The sequence below is a fragment of the Takifugu rubripes genome, chromosome 15, assembly GCF_901000725.2.
Source record: "Takifugu rubripes chromosome 15, fTakRub1.2, whole genome shotgun sequence".
NCBI classification, from domain to species: Eukaryota; Metazoa; Chordata; class Actinopteri; order Tetraodontiformes; family Tetraodontidae; genus Takifugu; species Takifugu rubripes.
In genome coordinates this window covers 8,292,864-8,313,504 of record NC_042299.1, presented here as the reverse complement: position 1 = coordinate 8,313,504, position 20,641 = coordinate 8,292,864, and the positions used below count along the sequence as shown (strand labels likewise).

At 43.1% G+C, this 20,641-nt stretch overlaps 2 protein-coding genes across 7 annotated transcripts; one reads left to right on the top strand and one right to left on the bottom strand.

Annotated features, from left to right (window-relative positions):
• Positions 1-5: 5 nt before the first annotated feature.
• On the bottom strand, positions 6-4,139 carry ddx51 (DEAD (Asp-Glu-Ala-Asp) box polypeptide 51). 2 transcript variants are annotated; one of them, XM_011611254.2, is made up of 16 exons: positions 3,977-4,139; positions 3,490-3,797; positions 3,231-3,382; positions 3,005-3,155; positions 2,755-2,900; positions 2,592-2,663; positions 2,411-2,517; positions 2,186-2,294; positions 1,975-2,120; positions 1,576-1,762; positions 1,379-1,494; positions 1,188-1,304; positions 686-787; positions 552-615; positions 340-474; positions 6-230 (listed from the first exon to the last, which is right to left on the bottom strand). In XM_011611254.2, exons 1-16 carry the CDS (start codon positions 3,997-3,999, stop codon positions 213-215), a joined length of 1,953 nt encoding a protein of 650 aa, XP_011609556.2. In that variant the 5' UTR covers positions 4,000-4,139; the 3' UTR covers positions 6-212. The 2 variants fall into 2 exon arrangements, with proteins under 2 accessions (XP_011609556.2, XP_029704214.1); XM_029848354.1 differs by having other exon boundaries at positions 3,231-3,352.
• A 383-nt stretch (positions 4,140-4,522) lies between these two features.
• On the top strand, positions 4,523-20,629 carry cenpe (centromere protein E). Of its 5 annotated transcripts, XM_011611253.2 has the most exons (53): positions 4,523-4,667; positions 5,936-6,048; positions 6,175-6,264; positions 6,341-6,459; positions 6,536-6,655; positions 7,030-7,111; positions 7,187-7,254; positions 7,341-7,415; positions 7,549-7,600; positions 7,691-7,778; positions 7,977-8,106; positions 8,191-8,310; positions 8,399-8,551; positions 8,625-8,772; positions 8,848-8,944; positions 9,025-9,298; positions 9,383-9,787; positions 9,886-9,942; positions 10,131-10,298; positions 10,378-10,452; positions 10,553-10,621; positions 10,826-10,957; positions 11,176-11,353; positions 11,433-11,578; positions 11,662-11,808; positions 11,937-12,083; positions 12,157-12,261; positions 12,335-12,571; positions 12,648-12,740; positions 12,905-12,988; positions 13,084-13,194; positions 13,289-13,405; positions 13,485-13,706; positions 13,933-14,016; positions 14,127-14,210; positions 14,313-14,474; positions 14,588-15,829; positions 15,968-16,198; positions 16,374-16,457; positions 16,689-16,865; positions 16,945-17,001; positions 17,410-17,517; positions 17,593-17,775; positions 17,854-18,063; positions 18,145-18,333; positions 18,419-18,601; positions 18,681-18,857; positions 18,937-19,037; positions 19,118-19,215; positions 19,317-19,452; positions 19,546-19,913; positions 20,026-20,058; positions 20,336-20,629. In XM_011611253.2, exons 1-53 carry the CDS (start codon positions 4,612-4,614, stop codon positions 20,401-20,403), a joined length of 8,253 nt encoding a protein of 2,750 aa, XP_011609555.2. In that variant the 5' UTR covers positions 4,523-4,611; the 3' UTR covers positions 20,404-20,629. The 5 variants fall into 5 exon arrangements, 4 of the variants coding, with proteins under 4 accessions (XP_011609555.2, XP_029704213.1, XP_029704211.1 ...); XR_003890964.1 differs by having other exon boundaries at positions 9,025-9,787; positions 19,983-20,058; XM_029848353.1 differs by having other exon boundaries at positions 9,025-9,787; positions 16,689-16,796.
• Positions 20,630-20,641: the final 12 nt, after the last annotated feature.

Below are 20,641 nucleotides of genomic sequence, written 5' to 3'. Positions count from 1 at the left end.
TGAAATAGTGAAAAAGTACTTTTAATAATAGTTTGTTCTGTACACATCACAAAAGCTTGTGTGAATCATTCTTCATTTCTTCTGTTGTATTTTACATGAGTTGAATCCTGTATTGTTTTCACACATCAGGTGAATCCTCAGATTCCATCTTTCACAGCCTCCACGTGCTGTGCGCCAAACGTAGTTGAGACTTTTTCAGCATGCAGTAGCTTCTATTTTGTTTTTTCATCCTGTACAAATAGAGAGACCGCATTCTTGAGTGAATATATTTTACTGCTTTCAGGAGAACTGTGTCCTAATACAGCTGCGGCCTTTAAAATGAAAATATTCATATTTTACCTTGATGGCTTGGGCCAGCTCCTGCAGCGCTCGCTCATATCGGCCCTCCATACCCTTTAGACTCTCTGATTTGACTATCTGCTTCTGAATGCCAGGACTTCCAGCATCCATCACCATCTTGAGGAACTTCTTCTCCTAAAGATGAAGACACAGTTTAACAGAGCTAATTTCTTGCCGATATGTGATCAGTCATTCATGCAGGTGTATATCACCTGAACTCCTAACAGAAAGGTAAATGCCAGTCCAGATTTTCCTGCTCTTGCAGTTCTTCCAACCCTGTAGGCACAGGAAGATGTTAAGGGAAGTGGAACTGACAGGAAACGCTGTCATAATCACAGCAGCTGACCTGTGGATGTATGTCCTGACGTATTGTGGCGCATCATAATTCACGACACATTTGACCCCACTGACGTCGATTCCTCTGGCAGTTGCATCCGTACTGATCAACCTTCATGAAGAAATTTCAACTTAAAACATTGAGCGTTGCAATAGGTCACAATTGGCTGAGAAAATCTGTTTTAACATCTAACACTGTATTCCGTATGTCCACAGTCATTGTCCAATTAACTTATGTGACCAATCCAGCATGGCGTTATAAGCCCAGCATTGATACTGCTTTATAAACTTGACCTTAAAGATCAATCAGGGCCAAAGTGATATTTAACACGTCAAAAAGTTTGGTGTGACAATGCAGGTGCAGCTGTAAACTGCACTGACTTCACGGACAATGGATTGATTAGCAGGTATATTAATGGCTGAAGCGCAAGCCTATCAGGAACTACTGTACTGTTGTCACGGACACAGCTTTTTTTTTTTAAGCCTTAAGTTTTTCTCACAGCTCAACTCACAGCTGGATTTTTCCTTGTTGAAAATCCTTAAGCGTCTGCTTCCTTTCGGCAGGAGACAGTCTGGATGAGAACTCAGCCGCCTGAACACCTCCAAACAGTTGAACCAGGAGATAAAGTCTGCAGAGCAAATACATCTTCCAAAACTGAAAATGTTTATAGGTGAAACATATCAACGCACACTGATCTCCAACCTGTGAGCGGCCTCTCTGGAGTTGGTGAAACAGAGGATCGGGCTGAGCTTCAACCTTAGGACAAAGTGGAGGATGAGGAGGGGCTTTCTGCTTAATGTACAGGGAACATAAAACTCCTGAAACCACAAATAGAGCATCAGTAACAAAAGAAATCATGACAGCTTCATTCCATCAGCATCCTACTGCTCATCTATTACCGTGAGGCCCTGTGGGAAGTCAAAGCAGTCTGCTTTCTGAGCTGCCGCCACTGTGCCATCGGCCTGACAGTGGTTGGAGCTGAAAAGCCGGGGTTGATGGAGGTCTAGCTGCTGCAGCTTCTCTGGGTTCTGCGTCAATGTTGCAGAAAACAGCAACTTCTGCAGGGGCATCCGAGGTGGAGAGAGACTGAGAGGACAAACACAATGAAAATTGTAATTCTGTTGAGCAATGAGATTTTTCACCTAATCTAATTATTTCAAAATAGGGGATGTCATTTTAAAATGACCCAATAGATCATGACATTGAAAATATATATAGACACAACAATATACGGTAGTTTGAGCATCACAAATAACAGCACTTGGTCGCACGTTAAGAGAAAAAGAGGCCAGATTAACCTTGCTGCAGTGATACATGCTGGCTCAGAACGGCTGAAGATCGACCAGGCTTCCGGTTCACTCCCTGAACTGTATGTTGCCTTCACGACCTGAGAGAGCCATGCCTGGTGCATGCTGTCAATCATACGGTCAGCTTCATCAATGATCTGCATGACAGGATGGAGGTGGAAAGGAAGCTCATTCATGATGGTTCTTAACATTTTGTACTCACCAGAAACCTGAGCTGCTCCAGATTCAACCCAGACTTTTTGTGGATGTGATCAACCAATCGACCCGGAGTTGCTACAATAATATCTGCTAAGCTCCGTCTCCTGCTACCCCTAGAAAATAATACAAACAAGTTGTATAAACACCTTATCTAATAAATCAATTTCCGCAATGATCTGCATGGTTCAATATGCTGGTCCTGATATATGATTATATTTAAAACATTAACCTGTATTCCGAAAGTGAAGCTTGTTCTGCAGCGAAACTCTTCTGACCCGCCAACATCAGAACTCTCAGAGGGGTTCCTTCTGCATATGTCGAGAAAACTTTGAACACCTGAATTAGAGAACACATCATCAGCTCATTCTATTGTGGATATATATTATTGAGAGCTCCTTTTTAGTTCCCACCTGCTGAGCAAGCTCTTTGGTGGGCAATACAGCCAAAGCCCGGACTTCACATATGACACGCTGCATAAGAACCTGATTTAAAAAAAAGAAAACATGCTGATTAAATCCACATTCTTTACTTGCATTTGTTTGTTCATAGACACATAAACACATGTCACCTCACCTGGATTACTGGTATAACAAATGCAAGAGTCTTTCCGCTGCCTGTAGGTGCAGACACACAAATATCTCTGGGCTTGTAGCCGCCTGGGCCAATCAGCAGGCCCTGCTGTGCGCTCTCCAAGACAGCTGGTATGACTTCTGCTTGTACTGAAATCAATCATAAAAACGGGTGTACCTGGCTTATACCATACAGTTCAATGATAAAATCCAACAACAGTGTTGTGGCAACATTCTCCAGAGTCAGTTCTCACCTGGAAAAAAATGGTCGATTCCATTATGATGGAGTTTGTTAATGAATTTAGGAGCAAGTCCTGCAATTTTACAAACAGGAACCAAATGTCCTTTAATGTCTTTGTGGATGACATCAGGCTGAGCAAGCCACTGAGGCAGCACTCGGTGAACCTGCCAACACGACCCAGCAAAACATGTGAATACATCACTGACTGAACATTGTGAAGTATTAAGTGATCACTGCACCTTTTGCACAGGTTTGTTGTCAAATCCTCCCAGAACAGTGAATCCAGTGTCCAGTGTTTGTTTTGGAATATCATCTTTTGACTCTACTTCCTGTTGTTCCTGAAGGTCTTCTCCACTCACACCTGAATTTTTAAGACCTTCAGTTGATGTGACTAAAATACACAAACCAAATCTCAGCAAGTTGTTTTTACAACATTACAACAGTCTTGATGTCACACTAATGTATATTTTGCCTTTTGAGTAAAAATAATTCACACACCTGGAACATTTTTCTTTACTTTATCTTCTGCATTTCCAGTCACTCCCTTCTTTTTCTTCTTTACTTTAACTGGCTCCTCGAGGTTATCACATTCTAATTTCCTCTTTTTATCATGTTGAAGATGCTGATCGCCTGATTTGTTTTTCTTTTTAAGTGTCTTCTTCTTTGCGTGTTCTTCTGGTGGGTCCTGTCTGTGCTCTGTCAAACTCTCCCTTTGCCTTTCTTTTGCCTTTTGTTGTAATTTAAGAAGTAATGCTTGAGAGCGAGATTCCTTTGTATCACTTTTGTCATCATCCTCTCCAAGGTATCTGCAAACAATGTTTAAAAAACAATTACTTTTCTAATATCATATAATTAATGCAATGAGCAAACTTGAACTTTAAAGAAAACAGACAGATTCAGAAGCCAGACAGTATTCATTTGCTGAAAATATGTCAAGTAAATCATTATGATTAACGAAGAGTTAGCAATAGAAAAACAAAATTACCTGTTCACAAGAAAAAGTGACATTTATGATTTTAAGTATCAGCCTACAAGAAAAACACTGTAAAAAGCGATACAAAACAGTCGTTCAAAAAGTCACGACGTTCTCATGTGTTTGTCGTTTCGGCGCATGGTAATGACGTCACCTAACGGTCGCATTGTGATTAACAAGCTGAATAATCAGTAAATAACATAAACACTGAGAACATTGAGGGAAAAAAATTGAAAACAATTGAAAATTGAATCTGTACAGCGTAAAATGATGGCGTATCGAGGAGAGCAGAATATAGAAGGTAGCAGTAGAGTGTAGAAGTATTTTTTTAATCTTCACAGAGGATAGGGGAAGGACATTTCAAAGCATTTATTTGAGAACACGGGATAAATCGGGAGGATCTTGTCCTGAAAAACTATCTGCCTCATCGCAAATCCAAAATCCGTCTCAGTAGGTGGCGGTATTGCTCCCTGAAACGGGTAGTAAACTGTCATTGAGCACAAGCGAAGAAGATGTGGTTCCGTTTATTGGGTCACATGAACCAATTAGAACAAAGTGTAGTAAAATTTAAACTGGTAGTCAGTTGGGCGCTCGCCGCTGGTGTCCCCGATCATTTGATTCCCGAGTTTTAATGTTAAAATTTAAAAATGACAGAAGAATCTGCTGTCAAAGTTTGCGTTCGAGTCCGTCCTCTCATTGCGAGGTAGGTTTTCCAAAATTCTTCTAAGATCATTGTCAAGATTTTCAGATTAGGCACTTTCTGTCTAACCTAACGTTGAATAGCAACGAGCAGAGGATATTCTGAATTTAAATGTGTTTAACGAGTCTTTACATTGTCTCTGCTAATTAGTGCCCAAACACCGAACTCGATAATAATATAACTATTATTATTACCTGAGTAAAATCGGCTTCTGGGGATTTAAACGTTAATCGAAAACGACTGTCTCTGTCTGATAATGTAAACTGGCTTTTGATAAAGGTTCCAGGCATGTCCCTGCAGAAATCGTTCTACGCGTACAGATTTTCCGAGAGACCTCTGGTTTTAGTTTTACCTACGCGCATAATTTCCAAAGACGTATCAAAAAGTCTCTTTCAAGCGTGTGCTAAGTCAAACGGTAATTTAAAGTGCAATTTCGTCCTGATTTTGGTCTCGTACCTTAATCAACTCCTAGAGATTTGATCGTATTGTCATCACATTTGAACTCCGAGGGCACGTTTTTGAGAGAAATTGTTCTAATTTGCGTATATGTCTTCCAATCGGCCTCAGACGTGACATGTTTGAACATATCCATCTGAACCATGTTTGTGAAACTTGCTAAACATGTGTAATATCGCAAGACCTAGCAAAAAAAAAAGTCTCCAGGAGAATATTTGTGGCCAAATGGCCCCTAAATGCCTCAAGTACCACCGAATGACAATCCCCTACACCTTTATGCCTTTTGGAGGCATCAGATCTGCAGTATTTACGTGTGATAATGCAGAAAAGGCTCAATAGCGCCGCCTAACATGTTGATATATGATGATTATGACATGAGGTTTGGGTGAGGGAAGCCACATACCGGGAACTACAAAATAAAGTTATTTGGAAGCAGACTGTGTGGCAAACGACTTTTTAGCACCCCCTGTGAGATTTCAACGGGAGCACCCTGATCCAGGAATGATTTGGGGTGTAAGTCACTTGGACCCATCTCTTAAACCCAACAATAAGTCAGATATTTGGATGTGCAATGTTGGCAGGACAGTTTATAGACCGTCATGCCGGGGCTACAGACGGCAACCCTGACTGCCAGGCTCCATTTTTTTTTACTGTTTTGCTGTAATGTTATTCGAAATCTGTAACGCCGATTCTAAATAAGAATTTGTTACATTTTTAAAATGAGTCTATTCATAGCACAATAATGTGCTGTTAATGCATTGTTGCTGACTTCCTCTTCCCCAGATACTTATACTGTATATGTGTCTCTATTCTAGGGAGCAAAGTTCTGCAGAGACTACAGAACCTGTCCAGTTGTTCTGGAAAGCTGATGACAAATCAATTCATCTGATCGACGATGGGAGTTCAACCTCAAAGAGTTTTTGTTTCGGTCAGTTCTTTTGCCTCTAACGGAGCAACAAATGTCATGAATGAAACTTTTTCCAACTGTACATTGAACTTTATGGCTACTTGAGAATTTTTGGTGTAATAACCATTTTAATAACCATGTTGGCAGATCGAGTGTTCACCGCTGAAGAAACAACCAATCACCTCTACCAGAGCATTGCAAAACCGCTGGTCGTTTCCACTGTTCAAGGATATAATGGTATGTAATGAAAACTGAACTCGGTGCTTTGTCAAAATACGTACTTGCGTACATTTACCACATGTGTGATCTACAGGAACCATATTTGCATATGGGCAGACCTCTTCAGGGAAAACCTTCACCATGATGGGGGGTGGGCACATTCCTGGTGTCATCCCTCTGGCTGTGGAAGATGTTTTCCAAACTATCAAAAATGTAATAATCGTCTTACTTTGTACGTTTCATCCTTTTATAATGAATCTTTTCTGACTGCTGCTTTCGTTTTGTTCAGTGTCCAAAGAAAGAGTTCCTTCTCAGGGTTTCTTACATGGAAATCTACAATGAAACTGTGACAGATCTGCTCGTTGACACCTGGAAAAGGAAACCTCTGGAAGTCCGAGAGACTATCAACGTATGTGGGATGGTAGAAACTGCAGATAGAAATGGATTAAGCAGCATCACTCAATGTGATCCTGATAAATATATTCAACATGTAACATACACTTTTCAGACTGAATAGACTAAAAATAAGTAAGACCTTTTCAAATTAATCTCCTTATAGCAGTTGATTAGAGTGAAATGTTCAGTTTTGTTAGTCATATTGAGAAACAGTAGGTCGTGTTCCAGCTGTAATTATTACATGAGTTAATGACAAATACACAACTTTTCTTTTATGAGGAATAAAAGATTTTTGTTTCTAATTCCTGAACTTTATTGAGGCAGTTAATGGAAGAAACTCGGATCCATCCCATCTCACTAGAATAAACTTTTGTATTTTTTTTACAGAAAAACATCTTTGTGGCAGATCTGACAGAAGAAATGGTGACAAATCCTGCTCAGGCCCTGTCTTGGATCAGTAAAGGAGAAAGTAAGATGCTTTTCTTTGTGTTCAACACAATCCTCTTGGTGAAATCCAACATGTACCATTTCTTCTGATGTTTAGAGAACCGACATTATGGAAAGACGAAGATGAATCAGCGAAGCAGCCGCTCACACACCATTTTTAGAATGGTAAGGAGCTCCAACATGTACATGAACATGTGGGTTTCTCTGGATTTCTCATATCTATATATATTAAAAAACATTTTTTTTTAAAGATTCTTGAAAGTCGAGAAAGGAGTGACCCAGCCTCTGGAGAAAACGCTGACGGAGCCATCATTGTGTCTCATTTGGTAAGTCTGTTCATTCTCGTGTCCTGACTACATAGTAATATTTCATCCATCCGTTTTCTGTTCACTTCTTCCCTTGTGGGGGACTGCTGGAGCCTCTACGACATCCTCAGTATCTTTGCTTCCTTCCATTTAGAATTTAGTTGATCTTGCTGGATCTGAGAGAGCAAGTCAAACAGGAGCAGAAGGTAAGGGTCAGGTTTGATTTGTAGACGTCATTTAAACTACTTGGATCACCCGCCCCGATGAACAGATTCTGATTTACTGTCATTTTCTAGGCGCCCGCTTGAAAGAAGGCTGTAATATCAATCGTAGTCTCTTTACACTTGGACAAGTAATCAAGAAGTTGACCGATGAGAACCAAAAGTGAGTCAGGAAACCATGCATGTGGCATTTATGGTGTTAAATAGCAATATATTAATGACTGTTTCACACAAGGGGACGTATGTGTTGAGCTCTGTTGTTTGAATAGAAAGTCCACCTTCACTTGCTGACATGTGGCTGACTTTGAGGAGTGGAGATCTGATGACATAACAAATTTCATGCTTTATTATTTTTGTTCAGGGGTTTCACCAACTACAGGGACAGTAAGCTCACTCGGATTTTACAGAACTCCTTAGGTGGGAATGCTAAAACCGTCATCATCTGCACCATCACTCCAGCCACTTTAGATGAAACGCTTAGCACCCTGCAGGTCAGTCCAAATGTGATTAGATGTGTTTTTCTGGGTGATTTTTGTGATGCTTTAAAAAAAACAAAAAACGTTTTCTAACTTTAGTTTGCCAGCACTGCAAAGAAGATGAAGAATGATCCTCACGTGACAGAGGTGTCTGATGATGGAGCATTGCTCAAACGGTATCGAAATGAAATTGTTGATCTTAAACGACGCCTTCACGAGGTCAGTATTGTTATTCCTGCCTGTTTTCCTTGGTCATATGACATAATACCAAATCATATGATCACAAGTCTGATGTTCTCATTTCCAGGTTTCTTCAGTCACTCAGACAGCAGCCACAGAGAAAAAGGTTCTGTCTCAGCTGCTGCAAGAGAAAGATCAGCTCCAGCGAGAACAAGAGGACCGAATCAAAAACCTGACCAAATTGCTCGTCACCAGCTCTAACCTGGTTCCTTTTAAAAAAGTAAAACAATCAGAATAAAGATTTGCTTCTCTATATAGCCCTGGTGCTGATGGGTCATGTTCTCTTCTTGAAGTTGCCCAAGCGCAGGGTTACCTGGGGAGGGCCGATGCTAAGACTGGCCCAACCTCCTGCCTGTGGTGGCTCTGGAGATCTCAGTTTTGCAGAACCTTTCAGTAAGAAGTGGAAGCCAGATCGTTCCTGTCTGAGTGAGCTTGGAGAAGGTAAACACTCAAGATAAAATATGCCATGTAGAACAACAATCAAAGGCTGAGCGCTTTTGTGGTGTCACTGAACAGAGGATGAGTTTGATTCAAACTGGGAGATTCCTGAAGAGCCATCCGACGTCTTGGAGATGAGTGAAAACGGCGTTACAGTGAGAAGCTTTGAAGAGAGGTGAATGCCTTCTAGATAAAAGTTGAAAAATGAGAACTTTTCCTAACTCTTGTTGACTCATCTTTATTGTTTTCTTCTAGTCCTAAAGACCTTTTTTCTCCAGACCGTCTGCATGAGCTCACAGGACAAGTGTCCAAACTTGAGTTCCTGCTAGAGATGGAGAGTCAGCAGAAAAAGGAGGCCATGACAAGGGTGGATGAATTAAATGAGAGGCTGATGGAGCTAGAGCAGCAGCTTCAGTCTGAAGCTCAACAGAAACGTGAAGCTTTGGAGAAAAACCAGTCATCAGAACAGAGAGGAGAAGAGCTGGAGCTCCAGCTCCGATCTGAAGGTCTGGATAAGACCCACCCCTCAGAACAGAGAGCAGCAGAGCTGGAAATACTGCTTAAATCTGAAGCCCAGCAGAAACATGAAGCTCTAGAAAAGATCCACTCCTCGGAACAGAGGGCAGCAGAGCTGGAGCTACAGCTTCAGTCTGAAGCCCAGCAGAAACATGAAGCTCTAGAAAAGAGCCACTCCTCAGAACAGAGAGCAGCAGAGCTGGAGCTACAGCTTCAGTCTGAAGCCCAGCAGAAACATGAAGCTCTAGAAAAGATCCACTCCTCAGAACAGAGAGCAGCAGAGCTGGAGCTACAGCTTCAGTCTGAAGCCCAGCAGAGTCATGAAGCTCTAGAAAAGATCCACTCCTCGGAACAGAGAGCAGCAGAGCTGGAGCTACAGCTTCAGTCTGAAGCCCAGCAGAAACATGAAGCCACAGATAAGGCAGAGTTGTTGTTGAGAGTGGCAGAGCTGGAAAGGCAATTGAGTGAACGGAGCCATGTTCAAGGTGGAGCTGATGAACAGGTGAAAATGGATTCTTGAGCACTTGGCTTGAAGTCTTTGTGATGAAAATATCTGTCTTTTGATTAACTTGGCACTGACATTAAGACCATGTTTTCCAGGTGAGAAGAGACTTCGCAGAGACCATCCAGCTGTGTGAAGCTCTGGCCTCAGAGAAGGTAGAGCTCTATGTCCGAAACAAAACAGTATTTAAAATGTTCTTTGGGATGCAAAAACATTATTAGAATATCAAGCAGATCAAGTCTCTTTTACTTTTAGAAGGTCAGACGACCATAAATATGATGCTACTGGTGGTATTTATTCAAACTACAGTATATTGCAAAACATCAAACCTGTGCATTGACAGGACCTGATGGTCACTGAGCGAGACTACCTAAAGCAGGAGCTGGGAATGTTCCTTGAGCAAATTGGAAAGCTGGAGAAAGAGAATGCGCTTCTGTCCAAGGAACTGCAGGAGATGAAAGAAGTCGAAGAGTTTGAGTCCCTGGAGGAGGAGTTCAGGAAGGAGCATGAAGTAAGCTTCATGGGCTATTGTCTCACTCCAGAGTGGAGAAGTGGTGTGGTTTAACACCAGTTTGTATTTGTTGTTACAGGACGTGTTACAAAATGAAATTTGTGACTTAAGAAGAGCTGTTGAAGGCTCTGAACTTCAGTGTCAGGAGCTTCAGGTAAGGTTCCTGCCTTAAGACTTCTACTACTACAAGAGCAAGTTGGAGAAAAGTTTGTAGTGTCTGATTTGAATGTAAATGAGATTTTTGTGTTTTGAAGAACAAGCTGGAGAGTGTAACTGTGGAGCTGAAGAAGAAAAGTGACTTTGCAGAAGAGCTACAGACTATGGTACATTTGAATGAGGTGTATTAACACACTCAACTCTTTACACAGTAAAGTGTAAAACTGTTGAAACATTCCATCATGCACAGCTGTACATTTGCTGGTAAAACTGGTAAATCAGTGAATCCAAAGCAACAAAGTTGCATTAAAAATGAGGATACCGATCTTTTCTATGAAATGTACAGTTTAATGTGTAACTTTTTTTTCTAGAACGGTAAAGATTTAGTGCAGGAGGTGGCAGAGCTCCGTCGCTCCTTGCATGATGCGGAAGGTCTGGGCAGAGATGCCAAAAAGGAATGGGCCATCCTGCGGAGCCAGAATCTCTCTCTAGAAGAGTCTGTTGTAAGTTTACACTAAAATTATCTGCTTGACTTCCAAAACAACAAGTTTCACAGGACAATCCATTAATAGTGTTACAGTAATCAGATGACAGCTTTTCTTTGTGTCACACACTCAACATCAGAGATATAGCATCGGCCGCCACTACTGTAAACATCATGAATGAACATCAATTGGAGACAAATATTCGCATTACCATACTGTTCACGTGTTCTCTGCAGGTGACTCTCACTGCCAGTCATAACAAGATGGAAGCTGAGGTCAGCAGCCTTCGCCACCAGCTCAGCGTGGAGAAATCTCACAACAAGCAAATGCAGACTGATCTGCAGAAAGAGCTCAATGTTGCATTTGATGAGAACACCAAGCTCACTGCTCTGCTGGATGGAAAAGTCCCCAAAAGTAAATTTGAAGTCACAAAGTTGAGATGGAATAGACAATGCCTGTGCGTTCAGTCTGTTGAGCTGCGTCATATCTCTAGATCTGATCGACGCCGTGGAACTGGAGAGGAGCGCGGCTAACCTGACCAAAGAGCTTACTGCATCTCGTGAAGCAGAGGAAGCCCTCAGAGGTCAGCTGGCTTCACTTCAGGTTCTTCCCGATCAGGTTCAGCACCTGGGGAAACAGGTGGGTTTTCTTGCATTTCTCTGGACCCCCCCGGGAAAAAAATAAAGATTTAGAGATGATGCACAACTCAATTTGAATTGCAGCTGGAGCAAAGTGAACAACAAAAATTGTCACTGGAAGAAAAAATCAACGAGATGCAGCAGCTGCTGAAGGATCTGGAGGAGAAACTTGTTGACAGTGAAAACTCCAGAGAAACTGAGGAGGAGATCAGCAAAGAGCTGCAAGAGCAAGTATGTTGGGGATTTTTAATATTATTAGATTAGAATAAGACGTGTAGTACATAAACGGAAGGATATTATACTGAGCTCCTCATACCGTTGCAGCCTTTAATCAATTTTATTTTACTGAATTCTTGCAGTTGAATGAGCTGAATCAGGAGCTTCAGTGTGAACGAGCTGAGAAAGAGCAGAATGTTCACAGCTCTACAGAAACGGAGAGACTGATCTCCTCCCTTACTGCAGAGAGAGACCAGATTAGGGCTGAACTGCAGGACAATGTAGAGAAGGTGGGGAACTGGAAAACTTAGGAGTCATTCTCAAATCTCCTGTGAGTTCTTGAATTCTTGTTTTATCATTTAGGCTGCAGAGGCACAAGCTGTTCTCCACAGTTTCCAGGATGATATTCAACACCACAGACAAAAGAACGCAGATCTGATGAAGCTCTCTGAGCAGAAGGACTCTGATGTGAGCTGAACTGACGTTTTGAGCCAATTCTTCATCTGCGGTCTAAATAATGGTTCATAAATTGTCTGAACAGATTGAGAATCTGTCGAGGGAGCTCCAGCGTGTATGCGATGAGTTGGCTGAAGCTCGGAGGTCTGGTGAGGAGGAGCGGCAGCTACAGCCTGTCATAGACTCTCTCACTGCAGAACAAGATCAGCAAGGCAGATTCGCAATTCTCGACAGAGAAAAGGAGGAGCTGCAGGAGATCATTGATGTGCTGAGACAGGAAAAGCAGCAGCTCAAAGCTGAGCTGGAGGATAGGATGGAGCTGGTTTGTTTGATCTGTCCGCTCCAAATTTTTCTGTGTCAAATTGGACATTGAAGTAAAGCAAGCTTTGACCTTACAGGTTGCAGGAGCCCAGGGAGGATTTGCCCAGGCAGAAATGCTGTCATTAGACCAGGAAAGCCATGAGGAGGAAGTAAAACAACTTCAACAACAGGTTCATATTGTTAATTCACTCAATGAAAGTTCAGAAGAATTTTTTTTTCTCCGCTGATGTTGTATTGTCCCTTTCCCAATGTTATTAATACATTAAATGTGGCTTTACCAAAGGTCTGCATCTGACCTGTTGGCACCTCAATAAATGGTCATTTTCTCCCACAGATAGAGCAGCTACAGACATCTTTGCAGGCCGCCAATGATCAGAGAATCCAGCTGGAAGATGAGCTGCAGCGTAACTCAGAGCTGGTGAGTTGGCCAAGTTTGAATTCTGGCTTCATTTCACTGTCTGTCACTTGGATTTTCCTGTTATAATTTCTTATAAATCATTATGTTCAATGTAGACTGTAGAGACTCCAAACCTTCAAAATGCTCATCAGCTGCAGGAGAAGGACCAAAGAAATACTGAAAATGAGAGAATGAGTCAACAGAGGGAAGCTCAACTGGAGCAACAGGTCTTTCATCAAGAGATTTAAGCAAATTACCATTTACAGATTCCTCTCAGATTATAGGTTCATTCTGGTCTGTTTTATTTGTTTATTTATTTAGATTATCGAGATTCAGTGTCATTTTGGTCGTCTTGAAGAGGAGCTTCTGGAGCAGAAACAAAAGATGGCAGATAACATGAAATTATGGGAGCAGAAGGAGTCTGATTTAGAACAACAGGTTGGCTAACATGCAGGTTCATTTCCACTCTGGTGCTTCATCATCATTGTGCATCTGACTGTAAATACTCTTTAAACAGAGAACAAGTTTAACAGAGCAGCTTGAAAGTGCACAGTCAGAGAGAGATGCTCTGATGCTTGAGAAGGACTCAAGGACTCACACATACACAGAAGAGAAGGAGGAGCTGCACAGAAATCTGGTGACTCTGAGCAAGGACAGAGAAGAGCTCCAGGAGATGGTGGAGATGCTGAGACAGGAGAAGCAGCAGCTGAGAACGGAGCTGGAGGACAGGATGGAGATGGTAAAACCCTGGGATGAATGCCGAGTTTCTAGACTCTCCTGTGCCGCAATATACTCGTTTTTAAGAGTTCAAATTAGGAATTCAAAATCCCAAAACTGGTCAGAGCTATTGTGATTCGCCCTGGTAAAAGGAAACCTTTTAATAACTGGGGTGAAATTTCATTTTACAGTCAAACACTGTAAAATGTGCAGCCCAAAAGTCACAGTGTTGCCTGATTATGTTTCAGATGCAGTTTGAACTTCAGCAGCAGCAGCTCAGGTCTCAAACGGTATCTCTTAAGGAAGAACAGGAAGATCAGCAGCTTGTTCAGGTTTCACAGATATTTACCAAAACTTTCTACATCTCCCTAAATATAAGAGGTGCTGCTGCAAAATGCTATTTTTGACATTGTTTTTAATGTTTTCCTGTTTGTTGCTTCAGTTACAGCAACTTCAACAACATCTGGAAAGCTCTAAGGAGGAGGTGAACCAGTTAAAGTCTGACCTTGAGGAAAATGTTGAACTGGTGGGTTTTATTTTCTGTTCTTAAAGTACAGACTTTAGTTTAGAACCCTGCATGATGGACAGACTTGACCACCAATGTGCTTGCATTTCTACTACCCTGCAGATGATCGAGAACCAGGAGGAGCTTAGAACAGCTCAGAAGGAGATCAGAGGTCTTGAAGAAGAGATTCGGGTTCTGCGGCATCAGAAGTCTGAACTGGAGGAGCGACAACTTAGTGGGAGTTCTGCAGATGGCAGCCTGCCATCACAGGAGCTTCAGAACCAGGCATGACTGCACTTTTGTTCACAAATTTGAGAAGAAACTTTCTTTTAAATCTGTGAGCAATTAATGCCCAGGCAACATCCAGTTTAAAAGAATGTTTTATTCTGTCTGGACAGATTCAGTGTCTGAAGGAGGAGCTGCTGAATATTAAAGCAGAGCGAGATGCTCTGTGGTCTGAGAAGGATGCCAGTTGTTCGAACTCCCTTCAGGAGAAGAGGGACTTGCAGAGCCGATTGACATCTCTGACTGAGGAGAAGGAGGAGCTGCAGAGTCGTCTGGTGGCTCTTGGTGAAGACAAGGAGGCTCTTCAAAATAGTCTCATTTCTCTGACTGAGGAGAAGGAGGAGCTTCAGAGCCATTTGACATCACTAAGTAAAGAGAAGGAGGAGCTTCACAGCCATCTGGCATCTCTTGTTGAAAAGAAGGAGGACGTTAAAAGCAGTCTCTTGTCTCTGACTGAGGAGAAGGAGGAGCTTCAGAGCCGTCTGATGGCTCTGGGTGAAGACAAGGAAGCTCTACAAAGCAGTGTCCTGTCTCTGAGCAAGGAGAAGGAGGAGCTTAAGAGCCGTCTGATGTCTCTAGGTGAAGACAAGAAGGACGTTAAAAGCAGTCTCATGTCTCTGACTGAGGAGAAGGAGGAGCTTCAGAGCCGTCTGATTGCTCTGGGTGAAGACAATGAAGCTCTACAAAGCAGTGTCCAGTCTCTGAGCAAGGAGAAGGAGGAGCTTCAGAGCCGTCTGATGGCTCTGGGTGAAGACAAGGCGGACGTTAAAAGCAGTTTCATGTCTCTGACTGAGGAGAAGGAGGAGCTTCAGAGCCATTTGACATCACTAAGTAAAGAGAAGGAGGAGCTTCACAGCCATCTGGCATCTCTTGTTGAAGAGAAGGAGGAGCTGCAGAGCCGTCTCGTGTCTCTCGGTGAAGAAAAGGAGGATCTTCAACGCAGTCTCTTGTCTCTGACTGAGGAGAAGGAGGAGCTGCAGAGCCATTTGACATCACTAAGTAAAGAGAAGGAGGAGCTTAAGAGCCATCTAGTGTCTCTCGGTGAAGACAAGGAGGACGTTAAAAGCAGTCTCATGTCTCTGACTGAGGAGAAGGAGGAGCTGCAGAGCCATTTGACATCACTAAGTAAAGAGAAGGAGGAGCTTAAGAGCCGTCTAGAGTCTCTGTGTGAGGAGAAGGAAGCTCTTCAAAACAGTCTAATGTCTCTCAGTGGGGAGAAGGAGGAGCTGCAGAGCAATCTGACGTCTCTCAGTGAGGAAAGAGAGGAGTTTCAGAAGATCCTGGAGATGCTGAGACAGGAGAAGCAACACCTCCAGGCAGAGATGCAGGAGAGGGTGGATTCTCTTCAGACTGAGGTCTGTCAGTTTTACTTTGATCTCATCACATTTTGGATACACATTTCCTGAATAAATGATGTGAAAACTGTTACATTTCCAATCAGAAAGACCTAGAATAAGTTTGAATTCATCTGTTTTCTGTGTAATTTTCTACAGATTTCAACTGTAAATAAAAAAATGGATGATATTAAAACTGAGAGAGATGGTCTGATGTCTGAGAAGGAAGCCAGCTGTTGGGCCTCCTCCCAGGAACAGGAGCTGCAGAGTAGACTGACCTCTCTTAGAGAAGAGAAGGAAGAGATGAGTGAGCTCCTAGAGATGGTGAAACGGGAGGAGCAGCAGCTACGAACAGAGATGAAGTGCAAGCTTGTAGCTCTCCAGACTGAGGTTAGTAGCAGTGTTGGACTACAGCCAGGGGGACCGTCGTCTGCGTATCGTTGCTAAAAAGTGATACAAAATAAACGTATGTGTTTGTCTGTCTCCAATATGGAGGCTGTGCATTCATTTCATCCAGCTTCCTCCACTAATCTGGGTTCGGGTCACTTGCATGTTCTTCTAACAGGCAGCTCAGCAAGGTGCATCTCTGCAAATGGTGACTGAGCAGAAGAAACGGCTGGAAAATGATCTGCAGCAGAGTCGAGACATGGTTAGGCTCCTGATATCTGTCACTGATCTTAATTATATTTATATTCAACCCTTTTCCTTCTGCATTGCAGTCACATGGCACCCTTTTAAAATTTAAGGTTATGATGAAGTCTTGGTGTTTGAAAAAGGCTTGTAGAAAAAGAGGTTGTGAAGTTATTCCTCGAAACAGAAGCACAAGAGCTTTGCCTTTCAGAAACAGAATCAGGAGAGAGAAATCTTTCTTTTGATCCAGGTCAGAACCCTGACGGAGAAGCGTCAGGGCATCAGCGAGACCTCTCAGGAGAACGAAGAGATGCAGAACAGATTGGCGTCTCTTGGTATCGAAAAAGAGGAGCTGCAGGTGAGCTTGGAGACGCTGCAGCAGGAGAAACAGCAGCTGACAGCAGATCTGGAGAACAGGATGGAGACGGTGTGTGTGTGTGTGCAGTGTTAAATCATCTTGGATGCTAACTGGGATGAGTCCAACATGAACCCTTCTCCACTTTCAGATATCGGCCCTGCAGCAGGAGACCGATGGAGGAGAGCGAGAGGCTGAGCTGCAACAAGTATGTGGCTGCTTTCCCCCCCTTTTAAGCCATGTTAACAAAATAATGGAGGTGATTAGAGAGGTTAAAATTGAGTAATTCTAAGGGTTTACCGTTGACAGAATAAAGATTAGGTTAATTTCAGCTGGATGTCTTGTTTAAACTGCAGGATTGGGACCAAAACGGTTGCTCTGACCAAACTGTTTAGTATAAAAAAAAAAATACTATATGCAGTGCAATTAATTCCATCTTTAACTATTCATATATTTACATAATTTTAATCTTAAATGTGATTGAACATCAACTTCAGAATGATTAATAGTTAATGTTAATGACCTGTTGGTACAGTTGAGTCTTAATAATTTTACTAGTTACGTGTTCCTATTTTAGTGCTTTATCCTTAATGAAATGCTGTGGTTTTTGTCTTAGCTGCTTGTTGAAGCTAATTCAAGCATCGCAGCCCTGCAGGATCAGCTGGACAGGCTGATCAAGAATCCAATTATGTCACAGCTGCAGGACAGTAACAAGCAAATTCAGGTGATTGATCGAGTCTTCTGATCAGCAGCACACAGTCAGACATCCTCAGAGCGTCTGGAACCCTTCTGTCTGCAGGAGTTTCTTGGGACGTTTCAACAATTTATAGAGGCATGTTCCAGGATGAAGGTCACAGTTCAGAATGAAGCTCAGAGAGTGAACAACCCATGTCCGAAATTTGTACCTAAGTCCTCCAGGAAGAGCTACAGCACAGTGTGTCAGCTCCGTATCCAGACCCTCCAGTGTCTCCTGAACACTATGGTCAGTAATACTGCCCTTGTGTGTGGATCTGATCTACGTACTTGGTCATCTAATAACATCACCTGAAACTGTCTGTAGGAGTACCTGCAAGAACAGGCTCAAGTCTACAGGAACCTGTTTGAAGACCTTCTGAAGAAAGACCGATTGACATTTGAGGAGAAATGCCTGCAGGATGTTCTGCTGTGCAGAGATCAAACCTATAGTTTTTCTGTCAGAGACGAAGACTTCAACAAACTGTGGAGATACAGACTGACTGAGCTGCTGGACAAGAGGAACGTCTACATGAAGGTCTGCACCTAAACATACACCATCACTTCTGACCAACTGTTTGATCATTGGCTCGGTGATTTATTTGCATCTGTGTTGTAGAAAATGCAAACGATCTGGGAGAAGCTGTGGGCCAACATGTCCTACTTTACCAATGAGCTATCTGCTGAGGTCAGAGAGCACGAGAGCTTCAAGGAGCAGTTGCAGGCCAAAGTTGGGCTGGACCAGATCCTGGGCGGTGAGCTTCAGCGCAGGTCCACAATGGTCGAGACCAGAAATATCCACCTCCAGGTACTGGTTGGCCACGGGAGTCCAAAATGGCTTCAAGTCCAACTTCACACAGGCACGTTTGTTCCTTTTTTTTCCCCTCCTGCAGCAACTCAGAGAGGAGAACAGCAACATGTGTGAGGAGCTGAAGTGCCTGCAGGTGCAGAATGACTCTGAGCTGAGAGAGGAGAGGAGCAGGAGGTGCAGTATGCTTCAGGAGGAGGTGCAGGGAGCTGCTTTCGACACACAGCAGCTGCTCCTGAAGCTGCAACAGGCTGAAGACAAAGTCCGGGTAAGACTCTCTGACCCGGTTCTTCTGTTTCGGTCCAGAACCGTCCTGTCCGATTGCTGACGAGTGTCTTCTGTTTCAGCTGATGAATGCAGAGAAGCAGCAGCTGGAGAAGGATCAGCTCCAAGTTCACGGCAGACTCTCCTCACACAAAGAGGCCACCCAGTTGCTCCAGACCGAGCTGCAGGACAGCAGAGCACAGGTCCAGGACCAGGACAACACCATTCAAACCCTCAGAAACCAGCTGAAGGAGGCTCAGGTTTATAGATCTGTTCTAATAATCACAGCAGCCGTGGGGACATTCGAGGGGTTCTGTCTAACTGACGTTTCATCTGCAGAAAAGTGCTTCGCCAAGTGCTGAAGAGCTGGAACATCTGAGATCCAAACTGCTGAGAGCAGATGTGGAGCTGAGCTCGGCTTCGGAACAGCACCAGAAAGAGTACAAACCATCTCAGCTGTTCTTCCGCTCTGATCGTGCACAATCTGTGTTCTCCTAATGAGGTTTGATCTGTTCTTCAGGATCCAGAAGTTCAAAGTGTTGTTGAATACAAAAGAGGAGTCGGTGCGAAAGCTGAAGGAGCTTCTGAGGAAGTCTCAGCAACATGGGGAAGAATCGAGTAAGAAGATGGTGCTCGACCTGAGCCGTCTTGTATGCTTGTATAAGATGAACAGTGATCAAGCTGGTGGAGATCATGAACGGTGGTCATGTTGGCTCTAGTCCTGCAGGGTGAGGACCTTCATGCCAGGCTGACCAACCCCAAAGGTTTGAACATCAGAACCAGCATTGCAGCAGAGAAGGCCAAACTGGAGGAGGAGGTCCAGCAGCTCCAGTTAAAGATCTCAGAGCTGGAGAGGTGAGGAGGAAGGTCCTCTCAACTTAATGGTTCTGGTATGAGGATAGGGTGGTTCTGTTTCAGTCATCGGAATTCTCCCTTCTTGTCCTGCAGCCAGGTGTCCTGTCAGGCAGCAGAGCTCTCGAAGTGGAAGAGCAGAGCCATCAAGCTGAAGGCAAAGACCAAGCCCGAGCTAGACAAACCTGGATCCCCCTGCACCCCCACCAAGCGGGGCCTCTGCAGCACCACAGAGTCCTCCCATCTCCTAAGCTCCCCCAAAAGGTTCCTGTTGCCCTCCCGGGAGGTTCTTGACTCCCCTTCAAATGTTCCACTTTCTTCTAGGAAGGTTCTGGACTCTCCAAAGAGTTCTGCGCTGGACTCCCCAAAGAGCAGATTCTTTGATGTTGGGGGAACCTCTGACCTCTTGTCCAGAACTTTCCCCAAGCAGTTCTTTGATAACTCCAACCTCGGACTACCCCAGGGTAAGTTCCTGCTCTGACATCGCCTCATTTCTCTTTCCGCTCAGGTCAACCGTTCTCTGCTCTGTTCAGGTTCTGTTGCGCCAATGTTTTAAAACTCAACTATGTTCTGCAGAGGTTTCTCAGGTTTCTGGTCCAGACTTTAATGGTAACTGACCAATTGATGTGTTTGGGTCACAAGACACCAGCATGTGGTGTTCTAACGTGTTGTGGTTTTGCTCACCTGGTGGTTTTTATGAAATTGAGATTAGAACTGTTCTCACATTGGAACGGCACACAAGCGGGCACATTTTAGAACTTTAGAACTTTTACTTAGGTCACTGGTGACTGTTGCTCGATGCCACTAAAACAACTTAATTGCTGATGATTTTGCCACTAAAATATTTGAAATTCAGCCTCAAATTATGTTTCTCATGTTTTCTCAGCTGTGGACAAGAACGACGAGTGGTGGCCTCGGTCCCCAAAACAAGAGGATATGTGTAAGACCCAGTAAATAGTTCTTTGTGTCGAACTTGTGCAATAGTTTCTTTTTAATGTTAAATAAGTTTGTCATCAATCCCGTTTTGTTCTGTTGATGTAAAGTTGTTTTAACAAAACTATTCTCATCGAATGAATCACAGCTGCATTTTCTTGTCTGAATCAAATGTATAATCAGATTTTTCTATAAATAAAGTGTAAAATGTCACAAATCTGATTAAAATCTTAAAACATAAACTTCAGTTGAACAAAGC

Excerpts from the sequence above, each read along its gene's own strand:
- cenpe (XM_029848351.1), top strand. The coding sequence starts at position 4,612 with ATGACAGAAGAATCTGCTGTCAAAGTTTGCGTTCGAGTCCGTCCTCTC. Across the intron at positions 8,311-8,398 it reads TTAAACGACGCCTTCACGAG|GTTTCTTCAGTCACTCAGAC; the intron begins GTCAGTATTGTT and ends TCTCATTTCCAG. Across the intron at positions 10,453-10,552 it reads TTCAGTGTCAGGAGCTTCAG|AACAAGCTGGAGAGTGTAAC; the intron begins GTAAGGTTCCTG and ends TGTGTTTTGAAG.
- ddx51 (XM_011611254.2), bottom strand. The coding sequence starts at position 3,999 with ATGTCACTTTTTCTTGTGAACAG. Across the intron at positions 2,518-2,591 it reads CCAAAGAGCTTGCTCAGCAG|GTGTTCAAAGTTTTCTCGAC; the intron begins GTGGGAACTAAA and ends TCTCTAATTCAG. Across the intron at positions 616-685 it reads GTCAGGACATACATCCACAG|GGTTGGAAGAACTGCAAGAG; the intron begins GTCAGCTGCTGT and ends CTGTGCCTACAG.